Below are 19,288 nucleotides of genomic sequence, written 5' to 3'. Positions count from 1 at the left end.
AGAGAAAAATAAACTGTAGCTAATCATGTAACCTAGTGGCATAAAATGAAGATATGCTATAAGTAATAATATGTACTAATCACAGTAAACGGTATAAAAGCCGCAAATTCAAGAAAGAAAAGAAACAATGAGCTGCATAATAACAATTAAAATACACTACTTAACGGCGGAAGTCGTCTTGTCATATATTTCTAAATACTGGTCTCTTAGAGCTCAGAATACTCACAAGCACGAAAAAAATTCAACGTTGTTTTCAAGCTTTCGCTATAGACATGTATAGGCGCTCAAAACACTTTAAAGAACCTCTGTCCGAAATTGCATTGAAGGGAAGATGAACAGTTTTTTTTCTTGTTTTTTTTTCTTGCGATTCTGAAAAGATTCAAGGATTGGAATGCACGAAGCTAGCAGGGTAAAGCGTGCCGACTTTTTTTTTTTTTTTGCGCAAGCATTTAAAATGGTGACGTAGACACCGACTCAAGCACGCCAATACTGAGACTTTTTGTCACGGCTCTGGAGTAGTGCGAAAAAGCACTTATGTCGTCATTGATGATGAAATTTCTGATTTCCGCTCATCTCGCTTAGATCCTGCCGCGCGTTTTCAAATGGCGCCAAATAAAGCTCGAATGCTTTATATTCGTTGACGTTGGCATTCTTCCTAGGAAACGTACCGTTACTGTTCATGATGTCATCATGTATCCACCTACACGGTGCTGTGCACTCCGGAGAAGCCTGACCGCGGTTGCGACTTTATTCGGTGATTACGTCACCATTTCAAACACCAGCGCACAAAGCCTTTGCGTGCTTTACCAGCATGTTTCACGTTTTCTATTACACAAAGCTAGTCGAATTCTGAAACCTCTTCAATTGTCCTTTAAGATTATTGCTTATTTCATTTCCGAAAGCTAGTTGCGCCTGCGCTCTCGCAAGTTTTGTATTCTTTAGTCAGAGTTTTTTCAGCATGAATACATTGTTGAAGGAACCCTCGGACAAAATTCAAAATAACGGCTTGACTGGGACTACGCACCCTCACCAGGCAATTGCAATTGTGGGTACTTTTATATTTCACAGCAATTGGAATTGAATAGGACATTAGTGATACAGGAAAAAGGTGGCATATATGAAGATGATTTCGAACACAATCGCGGTAAACAAAAGCAGAATGTAGTTACAAACCCTTAAATGACAGCCTAAAGGAAGCTGATAGAAAATGACGAGGTCGAAGAACACATTTAATTCAGTTGTGAATTGAGTTGCCAATTCAGCACGTCAATGCAGCTGTGAAAACTGGAAATAAAGTAATGATGCGTTTTCTGGTATCAATTAGTCAACAGGCAAATTCTTTCGCTGTTGAGTAATCTGAAAGCAAAATCTTTGAATTCCAAAGCTGATTCAACAACGTAGTATGCTCCAAAGTTCTCCCAAACCTGCATGTTATGGTCTATTACGGCGTATCAGACGGGCAAGGTAACAAAGGAAGCGCATCTTTTTTTTTTGCATTCATTCATTCATTCATTCATTCATTTCTGAAAGCGGACGCGCGTGTCAATTTGAGGAAGGGGGTCAGCGTGGGACATCCAGCCTGTTTACTGAGTGCACTCCATTAACATGGAACACGGTTCAGCCCGGGCTCGCTTAAAAAGTCGTTGAACGGCTATGAAAAGATGATCTGTGGTTGAGCACTCTCGGCTTCGCAAGCAAAGAAGCACTCCGGTTTTTATTTTATTTTTTCTGTTAGCGCCTGCCCTTTTGCAGTGGCTGCATGAGAGTGTTCGCCGAGGCTGCTGCCACGTGCTTGACCTGGTTCTACGATGCTTTTTGCTGCTGTCGTTAAGACTGATTATCTGCAGTCTCCCGTTACAGTACGAACAAAGTATCCCCCCCCCCCCCCTTACCCTCCCCTCCGCGCACATTTCAGTGCTGTGAATTAAATCCGTAACTAGTGATTTTACTTCCCTCTGTTTTTACTATTGTGCAGTATCTGGAAGCCACGTGCGTTAGAATAGAGACAGTGTTTAGCTCCCTCAAAAAGCCGTTCCTTTGAAAGCCGCTGCTTTCAAAGGAGCGACGGATGCTGCTAGTATTCTTCACCAAGAAACTAAAAGAACATATACCACTCTGTTCGTAAAAGGAAACCATTGTGCGCTCTAATTTAAACCCTCATTGAGTGTGGCTCACGCAAAAAGACTTGTGGAAAGGCTGTTAAACAGGATATATACGCTCCGCTTTGAAGTCACATTCACGCAACAAAATCAAAAGGCGGCGTATATAATAAGTACACTCCGAATTGCATGGTGGTGATTGAGGCACGTGCGGACAAATGCGTATATGGGTCACTGTAACTGCGTGTTATGACCTAATTTCTGTAACCACACGCATTACTGGTTCGCTTCCCTTGGCAACATGCCTCTGTGGTTTAATCAGGCAATCACCATCCCTGCCCTCCGACCACCACTACCACAACTGCCTTAACCGTGACTGCCAATATCATCGTAATTGAAATGGACTGAAGCCGAACCCGCACACTCGCACTCATCGGGAGAACACGCCGCAGCAGACGATTATGCACCACCATGTAGTGGCCGAAAACGCTGAATTTCGCATTTCCCTACGAGTGTAAAGACTGCGCGACAGGCATACGGGAACAGAACGACGTCAATGACATCAATTCTCTATATATTCTCATAAATGCCAGAGTCAAAACAAAGAAGTGAACAATATCAAATATTAAAGCGACTCCTAATGCCGACGGTGCTAGAGCCATTGTAATCGCTATATAGAGACGTCAGACCGGCACTTTCGAATCGGCAGTTCTGTCTTCAGAAAACCTGGGGTAATGGATGATCACCTGCTGAATCTCGCAAAACGATCTAAACGAAAAAAAAGTAAAAAGAAAGTGGCGCCGTGTAAGCGGGGGTTGCGCTCAGCGGAACAAAAGCTATAGTCACGCGAGGAAGAAATCTTGAACGGTTTCGCAGAAATCCGAGGAACTTGCTCGCAAACTGCCTCCGCTCGCGCCTGCATAATGGCCTACACACGCAGATTCCTTCGCCCAGAGCAAATGTCCCGTACGCGTCCCAGTATGGAACAATAGGGAAGCTGTATAAGCACCAGCCGGCGCCCACACCGCCAGAACGTATGGGAATAAAAGGACGGAGGGGTGTAGTCGCGTATTCAAATAGCCTTTCCCTATGGGTGCGATGACCGCATTCGAAATGAAGCGGAATAAAAGAAGGAGGCGTTTGCTGTAATGGCGGCCGCTTGGCGCGGGCGATAAGGGAACTTGAGGGAAAACGGAAGCGCACAATTTAAGGAAAAGGCAGTGCGCGCATAAAGAGGGAAAAATGGACGAACAGTTGAACTTTATGATAACGACAAACGCGCACGCACCGTCCCAGTCGCTGACTACGCTATACCCAGAACACCGAAATAAGCGCCGCAAAAAGAATCATGCGAACTATGCAAAAAGAAAGAAGCAAAAACGTCCCTAGGATATTCTTCCCCATTTTTCCTTTTTTTTTCTTCCACGAACGTCTAACTGTCGGCTCTTTCTGCGGCCCGTCATTCCGACTTGTGCGCCGAGTTTTAACGAGTTGAACTCAAAACGGCTCCTTACCTTCTATTTTCTTCCCGGATATGCGGCCACAATAGAGTGGTAGTACGTTGAAGACAAGAGCAATTCGCGGGCGCCCAAGGCTTGAATTGCAGTTCTTCCCGTCGTCAACGGCTCGTCGGAACCAACTTATGCAGCCCGTCTGTAAGATTCTTTTTTTTTATTTTTTCTCGTCTTTCGTATATATTGCACTGCCCACAGCATTCGCCTTGAACTACTGTGGACGAGCAGAAGCGCTCACGTTAAAAAATAAACAACAGAAAACACACACACACGCACTCTAAGAGACTGGCACGCCAGCACGAAAATATGCGCTCTCCACTTTCGCAAGATTCAAACCCTTGCTCGCCCCGGTACACCAGCTCTGTTTCTTCGTCTTCAAAACAAAGACCTTCTCCTCCCTTTTTCCGCCACCTCCATCCCCTTTCTATCCCTACTCCTTCCCCAATGCCTCTCCCTGGAAGTTTGGATCCTGCACAGCCGCAGTTGTCTCAAATTGCAGGTTTCCCGAGCAAGCGCCTCGCCCAGGGCTCGAGATCCGAACGCTCCCAAACACCACCGGCGGCCGCGCAGCGGCTTCAGTGGCGGTGCCGGGTCATTCGGGAAAGCCTCCCCCGAGTCCCGAGCTCTCCCCAAAGTGCGGTGGGCCGAACCGGGTGGCCGACTATTAGGACCTCACGCGAAACTTTTCCTTTTCTTTCTTGCTTCCTCGCTCGTTCGCTGTGTGCGAAACTGGGTCTTTCTCCCCTCTTTCTCCTTCTTCCCCTCTTTCTCTAGTTTGCAGCGTTTTACGTATACGCACCTCTTATGTCTAACGCCCTTTGTCCCTAATTCCAAGAGCTTTTTCCAGAGCACTCCTTTCCGTCTTGCGCCTCCTTTTCTTCCCTCTTCGTCGTCGGTGGCGTCGTTTCCTGACCGCCAGCCTCTCGAGTTAACTTCTGTTTTGCGTTCATCCTCGCCCCCGCCCCCTCCCTTGCGCCCGCCGAGTACGATTTCAAACGAGACGTTTCTCAGCTGTCTGGAGCGATGTGCAGCTCTCTCGAAAAATAGTCCCGGGGGACAAATTCGCGTGTGCGTTCCCGGCATGCTCGGAAGAGTGTAGAGGAAGCCCGAATAAAGCCTAGGCGAGCAGCGCCGCGCCGCATCGAAAGCCCCCGTGCATGGCCTGGCTTGCACAATTACGCGGGGCTGGGAAGGAAACAATGTCCGGTACCCAGTGGGCGGCGGCACTTAACTGTGGTTGTGCTGTGCACTATATACAACTGGCTGAGGCTGCTTAAAGAGGGAAATGAATGAGAAAAGAGCGACTTCTAATGAAGATGCAAACGCGTCTGCTTAAGGGGGTCCTCTATCAAAACGGGAACGCGGTTGAGGTTCCGCTGCGCTGTGGATATTTTTCTTGCTGTGTTTTTTTCTGGATAAAAGATCCTATACACGATTAGCAGCGAGATAAATGAATGGGTTTCGTAGATTCCTTCTTCGTTTTTTTTTCATAACAAAAAGGGCGAGACCGGTAGGGGAGGGGGGGGGGGGCAAACATCCTCTGTTTTTGAGAGTGTCTTGACAATTTTTTTAACGATCCCTAAGATTTGGGCTTTGAAAGCAATTTTTGCTTTTATCAGCTTAATTTAGCTGCACTCTTTATTTGTCTCGCTTTATACTCTACCTTTACTCTGTAACCATAGTTTCTGTGCCGTATTGTCCATTCATAGGCCTCATGGGCTTCCTATGTTAACTTCAGTGCCAGGGTAGACGCATTTCGAGATTATTCACGGACTCCTTCGCAAGCCGAGCCGTGTTACATTTGATCCAGTCACATCACGCCGTCCGCTTGCAGCATAACATTGATTACAACCTTCACTTCTTTTCTGTTACATTTCTTTATTTTTTTTAAACGCGCAACTGATGGCAGTGAACCACGCCTTGTGCCTTTGGCGACGGTACAATTGACGTCCTGCCTACGCGAGAAATGCAGGAATACGTGAAGAAATGCCAAAATCTCATTCCATCTGTGAGAAGAAGAGAGCCTGAGCCGAAGCCAATGAATTGTAGACGGCGCGTAGTATTCAAGATTACGATCTGCGCTTGATAACGAAACTATACACGACCAGTGACAGAACCGTAGTGTTAAAGGTCTGTACCGTGGGCAGCAACCGCAGGAACTAACTTTGTTCATTATTGTCTTGCGACCCTCCCTCTTCATTATGCTGCCAAGAAAATTGTGCCTTTCGAAAGTGGAGGGAGGGAGTGGGGAGGAACGCTTTTCTTTTTGACTTTTCTTTTCTGACCAACACTGCGCACATAGTGAAGAGCGAAATTCCCATCATGGATTACAAACTGAATAAAAAACTGATTGTTGACGATCAGCTACAGAAATTCTGTCAAAGCTAGTATGAAAGCAGCATGCAGCAAGAGAGGAAGAGAGGACGACAGTGATATAAAGGTACAAGCAGGTGAGCGAATATCAGCTATTGGTGGTATACTTGCAGGCTGCATTGGAAGAGTGAATAATTTGTCTAATTTTTCCAATTCTCCATCTTTTCAGACATAGGCATGGTATGGCGCGGTATGATACGGTAATGTGCGATACGATATAGTATGATACGATATTGTTCAGTATAGAATGGTAAGGTATATCATGATATGGTGTGCTATCGAATGATAGGTACATGTGATACATGGGGTTTAACGTTCCACAACGACACACAGACTATGAGGAACGCCGTAGCGCAGGACTCCCGCTTAATTTCGACCGCGTGGAATTCTTCGGCGTCAGTCAAGTACTGATTGCCATGTACCACGGAAGCATCTTCACGTGCTTTTGAAGGAATAAAGTTTTTCCTCCTCCTCCTCCTCAAAACACGTTCACTGCGGCAACGATTTTCGGGGCCCTAATTATTTTGCGTAGTGGCCCACCGGTGGGCCACCCTTAGATTTTCCAGGGGTGCGGCGTGACCCACCAGTGAGACTCCGGAGAATTCAACTTATTGGAATCGACAACAGATGGCAGTAGCAAACTGGCATGTGCGTTTTTTGCAGGCTCTTTGAAAGTATGTGCTGTACCGTCGCTTCACAGCGCTACCCAGTGTTCGTGCCGCACAGTAGGAATACACGGCGTGACCCACCAATGACGCACGTCGCTGTGAACGTGTTAACGTGCACTGACATCGCACAGCACGCCGATGCCTAGCACCTGACACACCACACGGGCTCAAGGCGCACGTGTGCTGCTGGATGGTTCTAGTGATTATCGTAAACATTTTTAGTGTGTAAGCACTAATACTATGAGTACCAACCCAGAGCAAAATCGTCCGTTCTCTGTTCCCTTGTCTGTCCGCATCTGGCCTAGCGCGAGCGCTTCGTCCAGTAGCACCGCCCGCTCATCGTCATCTTCTAACTAGCACAGATTCGTGCTTTCACACTCATTCGAACGTAGTAAACATTGTGAGTAGCTTTTTTTTGCCATTGTTATAATATTTTCGGACATCGCTAACTGGGTCTTTTATCTCTTCTCTTGTTGCTCTACACCGAATCCCGACCAATCACCCCAGACAAGCACGCGCCAATTGACTTCAGAGCTGAAGTTCCGAGCAGCAACGAAGACAACCTCTGTTGTCCCGTTTTCTCCAAATTCTGAATAATGAAGTTCATTGGGCCGTCTTTTTTCTGTAATTACAATTCATTTCACCTCAAATCTCCATCATCTAGTTCACTTTATTTTTGTTTTTATTCGGAGACTTACCATAAGGCATAACACTCGTTTCATTCACAGATTTTAACTTTTGCTTACTATATTCTCAGCCCTGAATTATATATTTGCTTAATTTCTGAAGGGGCCCAATTCTGAGTAAGTGGGATCGATCCCGGCCGGTGCGGCCGCGTTTCGATGGAGACGAAACGCAAAATGCACCCGTGTGCTGAGCGATGTCAGTGCACGTTGAAGATCCCCAGGTGGTCTACACTATTCCAGGGACCTCCACTACGGCGAGAGATCGTATGGTCACATTTCATGACATAACCATGCACTACCGCTTAGGTAGACTTCTATATCTCCCCGCACATAGTTCTCTCACCAAACCCCAAGAAGTTGAGTGGAGGCAACTCCAAACGAACACCTTCCCCAACCCCGCGATATATGCCCGCATATACCCTGGGGTCTACTCCCCTTCCTGTCAAATGTGTGGCCAACATGCCACTCTATCCCACATACTGTGGGCTTGCCCTCGGGACTACCCCCCTAGAGGCTTGCAGCTCTCGAATCCAGACCAGTGGGAGGCCGCATTGCTCACCTCCGACTCGGACACACAGATCCGGGTTGTGACAAGAGCCCTAGAAGTCGCCGAACGCCACCGGCTCATGGCCACTTGATGGGGCTCTAACCCCACACCGTCAGATACATCTGTCGACGAAAATAAAGTTTATCCTCCTCCTCCTCTTCATTTCTTCTTTCACTTCCTCCTTTATCCCTTCCCTTACGGCGTGGTTCGGTTGTCCACCGAGAAATGTGAGACAGTTACTGCGCCGTTTCCTTTTCTCAAAATCAATTTAAATTTTTTTTCCACTTCTCAACGAGTGTCACGTAGTGGCACGAGCCAATACATTTTTGATATCAACAATAACGCAAACAAACACAAACGACCAGTGTCCAATGAACGAAAGCTGCACGAGGGACAACCGAGGGAAGTGGACGTAGAAGAAGAGCACAATTCGTGGACAGCCACGTTGGTTCGCTCCTTGAAGAACGACTCAACCGCAGATCCCTCTCGCAAGGCTAGACTTCACTGCCATCTCCAGTTACTCCCCGTTTCGGTGAAGCCCCCAGGATTTCTGCGCTGGATAAGGTTTGTGAGTACATTCTTTCCCTACGTACTTCATCGATGTCACCTGCATATTCCATTGTTGACTTCCTCAAATACGTTTCAAATTTCTTCACGGTTCTTTCAAAATAATTTAAAATTCTTTGTCTTTCTAAAAAAGAAATTCAGGGGGGCACTTTGCTGACCAAAAGTGCGGTGAGGCGAAAGCCTTAAGCGCGGTGTTGCTGCTTGTGTCACTAATGTGCGGTTAAGATGTTAAGCTTCGCCTCTAAGAGTGGAAAGCGACAACGTCTTGCAACGCTTCCAGGGAATCCACAGAACGCCATCGCCCCTTCGACTGTACGCCTTGCTCGTCGGTAAATTGGTTTTTGAGGAAAGGAAATGTATCTGTCTCGCATACCTCGGTGGACACCTGAACCTCGCCGTAACGGGAAGGGAGGAAGATGGGAGTGAACGAAGACACTGTATTCACTAGATGCGCCTTTGTTCATTCCAAAGCATCGAGCTGGCATGTCGGAGTAGTTAGCATGCTCGTCTCGCACTCCGGAGACTGGGGTTCGATTGCCGAACTCGACCAATTTCCTATTCGGTTTTATTTAATTGTCTGTTCTGACTAGAAAGGTTAATTAGGCTAATTGGTTAACTAAACTCAGTACCACTTACTTGAAGCATCACTATTCTTTCCCTTTAATTGGTTGCATGGTTACTAGCCGAAATTTCCTATTCGGTTTTATTTAATTGTCTGTTCGGACTAGAGAGGTTAATTAGGCTAATTGGTTAACTAAACTCAGTACCACTTACTTAGAGCATCATTGTACGATCCCTTCAATTGGTTGCATGGTTACTAGCCAAAGTACAATTGGCCTCGTTTGAAATTCGCGCACTGTGACGTCACAACCATTTCGACCAATTGAAAAGCGTGACATATCTGTCGACAACTCCTGCTTACAACGATGAGGCATTAAAGGCTTCCGCCTTAATTTTTTTTTGCATACAGCACGCTGTCTCTTTGGCACACATCACTAAACCCTATCTAATCCTCCCGCGTGGGTATATCAATTTCAGAACAGACGAACGGTCACAACGTCCTCGACTGCAATGCCAGACGTGGCTAAGCCAGGCCTAGTGGCGTTCCTCTTGCTGGCGCTGTGGGCATCGCTGGTGCCTCAGAGTGCAGCGCAGGGCGCCCTGGGCTACTCCGTGCCGGAGGAGGAAGGCGAGGGCGTGCTCGACGGTGTGGTGGGCTCTGCCAGCGTTCGCGACCAGTCGCCGGAGGAGAAGGCCCGGACCATGCGCATCATACCGGACCTGGTTCCAAAGCTGCCCAACACAACACTCAAGGTCACCTACCCTGGGAACCACAAGGTGACGAGGCCCGCGCTTGTGGGGATATCCGTGATCAAAAAAACAAAACATCACGCACGCGTGGTACTGCGGAATCCTACTTGAACGTACTTCAGGAGATTCCGGAAAATTTTCGCTTGAGTGAGAGTTGGCTAAATCGAGATGCGAACGCAGCTGCTAATTCATATGTAGGGATGGCCGTACGGAGCATTATTCAAATGGTTCCTTCGTGTGATATGAAGGTATTATTTAATATTACTGAGAAGTGCACTCAGATACCGTGCACTGAACATTTCCGAGAAATTACTATAGTTTTCTACCGAGCTTTTATATTCGCCTTTGGAACTGTTGTTAACTTGGTAAATTCGACGCAGCTTTTATGCGCTTCGAGCAGTTGCAAGATTTACTCAGGTTTACTGGACGCCGTATTATTTCGACTAACATGGACGCATTAGTGCCTCTCTCGCTGAAGTTATCGTGTTATTTTAATCGAAAAGAGCTGCTTCCGCTAATTATGTCTGAGGCTGAGATTAGCATAAGTGCGTCAGCCTATACGTTCGGCTACTGCTAAACCGGTAGTTTTGCAGGTGAAGATATGGCGCTGCGAAGATGCGTAAGCTTCTCACTTTCAGGATACGTTGCCAGAAGTTTCGCGGACATTCTGCATTTTGACCAGGAAGCGGTACTTTAATGGGCCCTACAATACATTTTGAGCATCATCAATCAAGTCACCCAGTGATTATATCGTGCTGCTACGAACATTTCACCGAAATACCACGCTTCCCTTACAAAAATGTTTTAGGCAGCTCTATATACTGTCTATAAAGTATCTCTCTATAGACTCATCCTAGAGAACTGTCTTAAGACAATACGAGTGCTGTAGACAATCTATAGATTTATGGCCACACGCTTTTAGTAGACGTTTGTCTATAGACAGTCTACAGGCTATGAAATGGCAAAAAGAAATATCTATAAGAAGGCAATACAGTCTATAAGAAGATTATAGACTGCTTATAGACTGCGAAGTGCACTCATTTCTGAGAAATTGCTATAGTTTTGTACAGAGCATAAAAAAAAATTGTCTTTGGAACCATTTTTATAATGGTTCCCCAGGAAGCAGGGAACGTTGAATCACTATTGAAAGTTTCGTGGCTCCTCCCTCGGTATTTTAGAGCTTGCTCCCTTTTCATGTACCATATTTATGTGTAAAGGGTTTGAAACTGCAATCAATCACTAACAGAGTGGACCGAAAGCTCTTTAGTAGCTGTTTGGCGAGATGAATGAGGAAGTTATACAAAAAATTCAAGGGGCACTTTGTTGAACTAAAGTGCGGTCAGTTCAGATGTTGAGTTTAACGCGACAGCGTCTTGCAACGCTGGCAGGGAGCCTACAGAACGCCATCGCCCGTTCGGCTCTACGCCTTGCTCGTCGTTAAACTGGTTTTTGAGGAAAGGAAATGTACCTATCTCGCATATCTCGGTGGACACCTAAACCTCGCCGTAAGGAAAGAGAGGAAGAAGGGAGTGAACGAAGACACCGTATTCACTAGACGCGCCTTTGTTCATTCCAAACCATCCAGCTGGCGAGGTGGACTGGTTAGCGTGCTCGTCTCGCACTCCGGAGACCCTGGTTCGATTCCCCAACTCGACCAATTTCCTACTCGGTTTTATTTATCTTTCTGGTCTGACTAGAAAGGTTAATTAGGCTAATTTGCTAATTAACTAATTAACTAAACTCAGTTCCACTTACTTGGTGCATCACTATACCATCCCTTTAATTGGTTGCATGGTTACTAGCCAAAGTACAATTGGCCCCGTTTGAAATTCGCGCAATGTGACGTCACGACCATTTCGACCAACTGAAAAGCGTGACATTTCTGTCGACAACTCCTGCTTACAACGATGAGGCATTAAAGGCTTCCGCCTTAAAATTTCTGCAGTCAGAGATGCCGTTTCACATGCGTGCCTTCAACTCAATTACCGTTTCACTCTGTCAGGTGGCAGAGACGAGCCTAGCTTTGAGCGTGCTAGGTACCACGAGGAGACAAGAAAGGGTACAAGGAGGACGATAGGCAAATTTTGTGTCCCGAGAACTCTACTTCTACAAAACACATTAGAAAAATTCCTGCTGGCATTCAACGCCTAAAGCATACCACGCGTTTATTTTGAAAGACGTTTGTGCGCCCTTTTCCTGATCCAAAATGTTCGCAGAACTAAAAATTTGCAGTGTGCTGAAATTCTTTCAGCTGAAACGTATCCGCAATAACCAGAATGAAGTTTCGGGGGGGTTTTCGCGAAAGCTTATTCGACCCAAAAATTCTTTCCTCCCGTTCGTTCATGTGGCATATCACGCTATGTTTTCCTCTGTTTGTATACTTATATTTTCAACTTGTTGTGGTCTTCAGCCATCATAAAGTGCCATTACCCTCGAAACCACATGCGCTTTCGGGCAGGATTGAGTAAATCATTCATGTACAGTGAGAAAAACCATTTCCTTTGCTGCAGAAGAACAGACATGATAACAGAATAAACATTCAGAGCAAACAGGTCGTCGTCCGGGCCATTGTTTACGGTAGATCAGAGCCCGCACCGCGTTCTAGGAAAGAGTCCGATAGCAAACTCCCAAGGCTTCGCCAGAACGTTCGCTCAGAGCATTTATCTCAACCGTGGGCTGAAATATTCATGAAGTGTCTCTTAGAACATGGTCACTGTCCCTCGTTTTCAACAAGATTACCGCTATAATGCATGATCTGCTGCAGTATAGATCGCAGCTTCATTTTGCGATGCCGCTCGGACCGACCGCAAGACGAATAGTCAAGTATACCACTACTACAAGCAACTACTTTCTGGACCTGAAGCGAGCAGATATCTCACAAGGGACCTATTTCTCTCTTTCTTCTTTATCTCCCACCTTCCTCCCTTCCTCTACGGCTTGGTTCAGGTGTCCACCGAAATATGTGAGACAGATACTGCGCCATTTCCTTTCCTCTAATTTACCACAAAAGCATATCAATGACGTTCCTGATTTTTGCTTGTTTGTTTGTTTATGGGGTTTAACGTCCCAAAGCGACTGAGGCTATGAGAGACGCCGTAGTGGAGGGCTCCGGAAATTTCAACCACCTGGGGTTCTTTAACGTGCACTGACATCGCACAGTACACCGTACACGGGCCTCCAGAATTTCTCTTCCAAAGAAATTCTAGCCGCCGCGGCCGGGATCGAACCCGCGTCTTTCGGGTGAGCAGCCGAGCACCATAACCACTGAGCTACCGCGGCGGCATTCCTGATTTTTCGTGTCAAAAAAACGTGCCAGACCTGGTTATCATGTCCTAGCACACTAATAAGCACCCGATTGATGAGGTTGTTTGTCGTTACCTAAACCAGGTAGTAAAAAAACTACCGGCAGCACGTAAATACCCCCAGTAGTGTCCTTATGTGCTATGAATGCGAAAGAATTGTGCTCTACTGCTGTTTGCGTTGGCGCGTTTATGGTTATGTGTGTGGCATTCTGTGCGTTTTTGTAAGTTCGTGTTGGCCACCAAACCACACACTATTCGAACTGCGAATGTATGCATAATTGGTCATTCTGTACTTGACATTCAGAGATTGCTGCGACTTGTCATACTATTACCAGAGCAGTGGCGCTGCGGTTAAGCCATGTACCACTGCAGAGGCAGGTGGCTGTTTGTGTCACAACGACCCGTAGGAATTGTACCACCCATGTTGCTATTCCCGAGCAACTTCTCGCGCATTTGGAGCCACGCTGCTCCGAACTTACCCGAGATTACCCGAGTTACCGAGTAACGCGGTGAAGCTCGGGTAAATGTCATCCGAAAGTCGATACTTTGGCATTAGGCAAATAATGCTTAGCATTAAAGAAATTAATAAAACAAGCATTGCGTCGTCATTAGCATAATCGGTGTTTCACCCACGCGACCGACTCCGTGGTATTTCAAAGACCGCCAGACTTTGTCGTCCTCGTTACAGTGATAACTGAACAGGGGTCTGTACTCAGCCACCAAGATTGCTCACGCAAAGGTCAACACAGTCCCGACCCGCCTTAAAAAACATGACAAAAACCCATTCTTGAAAACATCCGCGTCTTCTCCAGCCTAACATTGCCACCGGTAGCAGTCAGCAGGCAAACTAGTGATCAGGCAAACACGCAGTTCTCGATTAGCACCTCTGCCAAATAATCAAGAGTGACCTATACTTCTTTCTTAAAAATAGAAATGCACTTTAAGGCTTCCACGATGGATCGTTATTCACTTTCGCGTCCTGCGAATTCGTTCAAAACGGAAAGCCTTTAATGGCTCATACTGTCGGCCAAAATTTCGTCACACTATAGCTGCCACTCAAGCTGATGATGTCATCGGTGGTGTAGTATATCGTAGCCATGAATACTCATGTCTTGGTCATTAAGTACACTGCGTAGTCATCAGTCATTAATCAGTAATTGGTCATTAATTAATAACAGTTAGTAGTTAGTCACTGATCGGTAATTCGTTATTAAATGCTATTCCGTCATTAATTAGTAATTAGTAATCAGTCAATAATTAGGCGCGACATCATCAAATGGTGACGTCGCCAGTACCACTGATGATGCCACTGAGTTAGAGCCTCTTCTCCCTACTGCGCATGCGCTTGCCGCTAGATGGCGCCACCATAACGTGCCACTGCATTTAAGCATGCAATCAGCAACAGAGGCGAAGTGGTGCGGAAAAGGCTTTCGCCTATATACACCTTGGACAGTCAAAGTGCCCCCTGAATTTTTTTGTGGGTTGGGGTAACTGCAGTCGCATCCCTCAGCGTCGTAGGCCGCCGGATACTACCCAGCCTGTCCTCCATCCCGAATGTTTTTCTTCTTTCAGGTAGACATGGGCAACGAACTGGAGCCGAGCGACGTGGCAATCGCCCCGCGTGTCGAGCTCAGCGTCAAGAGCGGAACGCTATCCTCCCTTTGCCTGCTCGATGTGGACGCGCCCTCGGCAGCCAAGCCCAGGTACCGTGCCTGGCTTCACTGGCTCGTGATCAACATACCGGCAAGCAAGGTCCGTGCCCCGACACGTGTTGGTAAAAACACGCGGTGCCACGTGCATAGAGAGCCATCCAGCTAATCAGGTCCGAGAAGTTGGCTCTTTATTCGTTTATTAAAAGATAGGCGTAAGCGGAAATGGCGACAGCCGTCGCCCGTGACGCGTGAGGCGGTGCGAACCTTCTGACGTCACCGCAACCTGCCGCCCTGGCATTTGAATGTTGTGTTGGGCTATGGTTTAGTTTATGGGGGTTTAACGTCCCAAAGCGACTCAGGCTATGGGAGAAGCTGAAGTGAAGGGTTCTGGAAATTTCGGCCACATGGGATTCTTTTACATCCACTGACATCAAACAGTACATTGCGCGCTCTAATTTCGCCTCCATCGAAATTCGACCGCAGCGGCCGGGATCGAACCCGCGTCTTTCGGGTCGGCAGCCGAGCGTCAAAACCACTGAGCCACCACGTTGGCGTTATGCTATGTTATGTTATGTTACGTTACGTTACGATGCGTTTCGCTACGTTAAGTTTACATTACGTTACGTGATGTGATGTCATGTCATGTCATGTCATGTCATGTCATGTCATGTCTTGTTATGTTATGTTATGTTATGTTATGTTTTGCGTGGACCATGGTACCCGCCGTAGGTATTATTTCGCGTCTGAAAATCTGCGGCCTGAATAGAACGAGGGACGAAGGAGGTGTGAATAGTTTCCCGTCGCGCGCTCTTTTAGCGCTGTCCATTTTCAAACATGAAACATGAATGTCCAGCTGATTTTGCTATTGTTATAACCATATTCTTGGAGGCTACTGTCTTCGACGAGTGTTGCAACGGCGGCTACGCATGACCCGATATAAGAATCACCAAATTCATTATTTTAATCATCGTCATTACCATTATTAAATATAACTATTATTAATGTAACCATTATCAGCCTAACTACGCCCGCAACAGTGCAATGCCTCTTCCACTGACCGCCTAGTTAACCCTATTTTGCGCCTGCATGCTGCTGGCGAACATGCAGGTAGAAACTTCGTCATCTCATCCTTCAACACGATTTTCTGCTACCTCTGCCTACATTTATCTTCTCTTTGAGTCTATTTAATTACCTTAAGGCACAATCGGCTGCCTGTTTCTCGAATTACATGGTCTGCCCATGCACATTTCGTCTTCTTCATTGCCGCTACAGGACCTCTCATGTAATACAAATATGTACCAAGACCTCGTTACGCAGTTTTGTCGCAAATCGCAAATGGTTTTGTAGAACTGTTGATGTTGCGGCTAAATATGATTGTAACAGACGCCGAGACATCCTCAACAAAGAAGAGCTAGCCTCCGCGAACTATCTCCCGGCATTGCGTGCCTTGGCTACGCGTAGGTTTTACCTAATTGTGACAGCGCCGAGAAGACAACTCCTCCCGCCGTAGTACCTCACAAGAAAGTCGTCGCTGTCGATTACAAAGCAAACTTGTGTAAAGAAAGTTATCTGAATTTCGTCACTGGTTGCTCTATGTACTCAGCGGTGACAAGAAGGATAGAAAAAAAGAAACAAGACCTGCCCACGCAACAAAAAGAAAAATCTGCAAGTTTTGCGGAGATGAAAGCCTAGTCCCCCAGAAATTGAAATTTAATTTTCCGCGTGAGTTAAGTTTTACAAACATCCAGTTGGGTTACGTCAGAACGTGAGCCGGGTCTATTTCATTCTGAGTGGCCGAACCTCGATGAGGAAGGCGGTAGACGCCTCTTTCACGACGGCCGGTGTATTTCAATATCTCGTTCCTTGTCAAATGTAAATCAGCCCACGCACACCTCTTCTACACACACGCACACACAAAGGGCACAAGCACCTGCGTCTTTCTTGCAAGGAAAGCTAAAAGAACCTCATCTGACGTTGGTTTTTCCGATAAGACTTGCCATTCACTTGTACGTACTCGTACCGAACCATTTCTTCCCAATGCGCCTCGAAATGATCAAGACAGGATGAATCTTCTTTTTTTCTTCCTTTTTAGTGCAGACAGGGCAATTAATCTAACTTTCGCCCATTGAGACGCCATTGTGAAATGGTTCCCAGAATCATCCGAGATTTCGTTCAAGCTTTTTGACAGCTTCTGACGATTTCAGCTCAGTTCGTCGTCTCACTGCGACCCGAAATCGCATTAGAAGCTCTTGATACGACCAAATCTTGTGAGCACTGCCGCGAAGTCTCCTCCTGATGAAGCCTATACGACGGCAGGAGAGTTCAAGATAATCGGATCCTGGGCTGTCAGAAAAATTCGCCGAAGCTTATTGCTGTCTTCCTAGCTCACAACACATAAAAAGGTGTTCTCTGTACGAGAAAGGATCAGGTCTGAAAGGAAATATGTAGTCCTACTATTTCCTGGCACCATTCGGTGACGGCAAGCAATTCTTATCTTGAAGCTCAAGCCTATAGGCTCGAGCTTCAAGCTTATAGACTTCATGAAGAGTACTGGGTTCACTGAAGAGGACTGCAGAATGAGAAACGATGAGGACAGGGACATGCAGGCTGCGTCAAGTCTTTCAGTTGCGCTGATGCCAGTGCTCTCAAACGTGAAATACAACGTCTAGCTCAGTTAAAATTGATATTGGACGTAACTAGGGCATATTAAGGTGTTATACTAGTCAGTTCGTTGTAATTAATAAGTCTTCGTTCATGGTACATACTTACCAAGCAAAGAAAAATAAACTACCAAGCTGACCGGTCTCACCTGGTGCGAATATGGTATGCTCCAGTATCCTTTGAATAAGTCATTACAGCGCTGTCTCCTACAGTTTCGGTTTCAGCTTCCACGTGCTATGACGTAAGAGGAGAGTTCCGAAGCCACGTGTGGTCGCAGAAGAGTGACGTGTAAACTGCTCCGGCGTCTGCTGCGAGAGCACTTCTACTGCAGTGGTTCTCTGTGAGTGGCAGCAGACAACGGAGCTTCGAATACGCGAACCGTTGTGAGAATACGCGTCTCCTGTGGAGGTTCTTTGAACGGCTATCTGACGTCACTGCACACAGAAACGGAAACCGAAAGTGTAGAAGAAAAAACAGTGTTGCTATAAATGTTCAGGGGGGCATATCTTCTCTAGTTATGCCGTTGCTAACGACCTTAGAACCGTACTCCCCCCCCCCCCTCCCCCACCCCCTCACACACACACATGTCGAATTTCGATGGAGGCGAAATTCTAGAGGCCCGCGTACTGTGCGATGTCAGTGCACGTTAAAGAACCCCAAGTGATCGAAATTTCCGGAGCCCTTCACTACGGCGTCCCTCATAGCCTAAGTCGTTTTGGGACATAAAACGCACATAAACCATAAACACATACACGCGCGCGGGCGCACACACGCACGCATGCACGTCGAATTCCGATGGAGACCATATTCTAGAGGCCCGTGTACTGTGCGATGTCAGTGCACGTTACAGAAACCCAGGTGGTTGAAATTTCCGGAGCCATTCACTATGACGTTCTTCAGAGCCTAAGTCGCTTCAAACCCCATAAACCATAAACACACGCACACATGCGCGCGGCAAAAAGTTTGGTGTCTATTCGGCTTTCGTCAACTAGCGAAAAAATTGGCAGTGGCTTAGCTTGGCTATGCCAGGATATACGTAGCTAAAGGTAAGGTGGCGAAGCGAGCGGAGGCGAGCGCAACGACGAGGCAAGCGGTGTGACGTCATACCAAACGGCGGCGGCGGCTCCGCGGTGAGGCGCGTGGTGTGACGTCATACCAGATGGCGCGGCGAGCGCGTGGCGTCCGCCAGCTGCGGCGGTTGCTAGGCAACGGCTCAAGGTCGGTCTCTGAGCCTCGTCGGAGCACCGCCACAGCGAAATCGCAAGTGCGTGGCGAATGTAGCTTTCACTACAAAAAAATGGGTACGACTCGCGCAGGTGAACGCAGGAAAGGTGCTGGCGGCGTACAGCCCTCCGACGCCGGCGACAAGCACCGGGTCACACCGGTTAGCGTTCCTCCAGTTCGAGCAACGCTACAAGTTCAAGCAGGGCAACTTCACCTTCATACCACTACGCGCCGCCTTCAACGTGAGTGCCTTCATGACGGACAACCGAATTCCCAAGATCGCGGCCTTCAACTTCTTCCGGATCGACACGGAATACAGAAGCATACTTTAAGCCTTTGCCTGCCGGTAGTGGTGCAGCGGTCACGAGCCAGTGACTGAGCTCGCCTTTTTTTTCTTCATCACCAAACTTTGCAGTTTCTACCACAACATAGATCAGCGCTGATCGCAAGTAAACCTATCGGCCAATTTTTGCTTGAGTATGTCGTTCCCACCGCTTTTCAACCGAACAAGGCCGAATGAGTATTTGTTCTCCTCACATAAATAAACAAGTTGTTGCCAGGACGCTCTGCATGATTGCTACTGCACGCTGTGAATGTGCGTAGCTAACAACGCTGGTTCACAGCACATATTGCGGCTGCAAAATATTAATCTCGGCTCGGCATGAAATGCAAACGTAAACCCAA

At 47.0% G+C, this 19,288-nt stretch overlaps 2 protein-coding genes across 2 annotated transcripts in view; one reads left to right on the top strand and one right to left on the bottom strand.

The window, feature by feature from the left end:
- The window catches only part of LOC149363496 (high affinity cationic amino acid transporter 1-like), a 396,987-nt gene that overhangs the window by 144,200 nt on the left and 233,499 nt on the right, over positions 1 to 19,288 (bottom strand). The gene's annotated exons all lie outside the window — the stretch shown is intronic.
- LOC149363502 (uncharacterized) lies at positions 9,526 to 19,017 on the top strand. Its single transcript, XM_089567503.1, has 3 exons — positions 9,526 to 9,792; positions 14,640 to 14,819; positions 18,697 to 19,017. The coding sequence occupies exons 1-3, from the start codon at positions 9,526 to 9,528 to the stop codon at positions 18,934 to 18,936; spliced, it is 687 nt and encodes a 228-aa protein (XP_089423629.1). The 3' UTR covers positions 18,937 to 19,017.

Source organism: Amblyomma mixtum, chromosome 2 (genome assembly GCF_055824585.1).
Source record: "Amblyomma mixtum isolate Tamu chromosome 2, ASM5582458v1, whole genome shotgun sequence".
Lineage (NCBI taxonomy): Eukaryota > Metazoa > Arthropoda > Arachnida > Ixodida > Ixodidae > Amblyomma > Amblyomma mixtum.
This window is presented reverse-complemented; position numbering and strand designations above follow the sequence as displayed.

Coding starts and splice junctions, on each gene's coding strand:
- LOC149363502 (XM_089567503.1), top strand. CDS start 9,526: ATGCCAGACGTGGCTAAGCCAGGCCTAGTGGCGTTCCTCTTGCTGGCG. Junction 9,793..14,639: donor CCTACCCTGGGAACCACAAG/GTGACGAGGCCC, acceptor TTCTTCTTTCAG/GTAGACATGGGCAACGAACT. Junction 14,820..18,696: donor TCAACATACCGGCAAGCAAG/GTCCGTGCCCCG, acceptor CGACTCGCGCAG/GTGAACGCAGGAAAGGTGCT.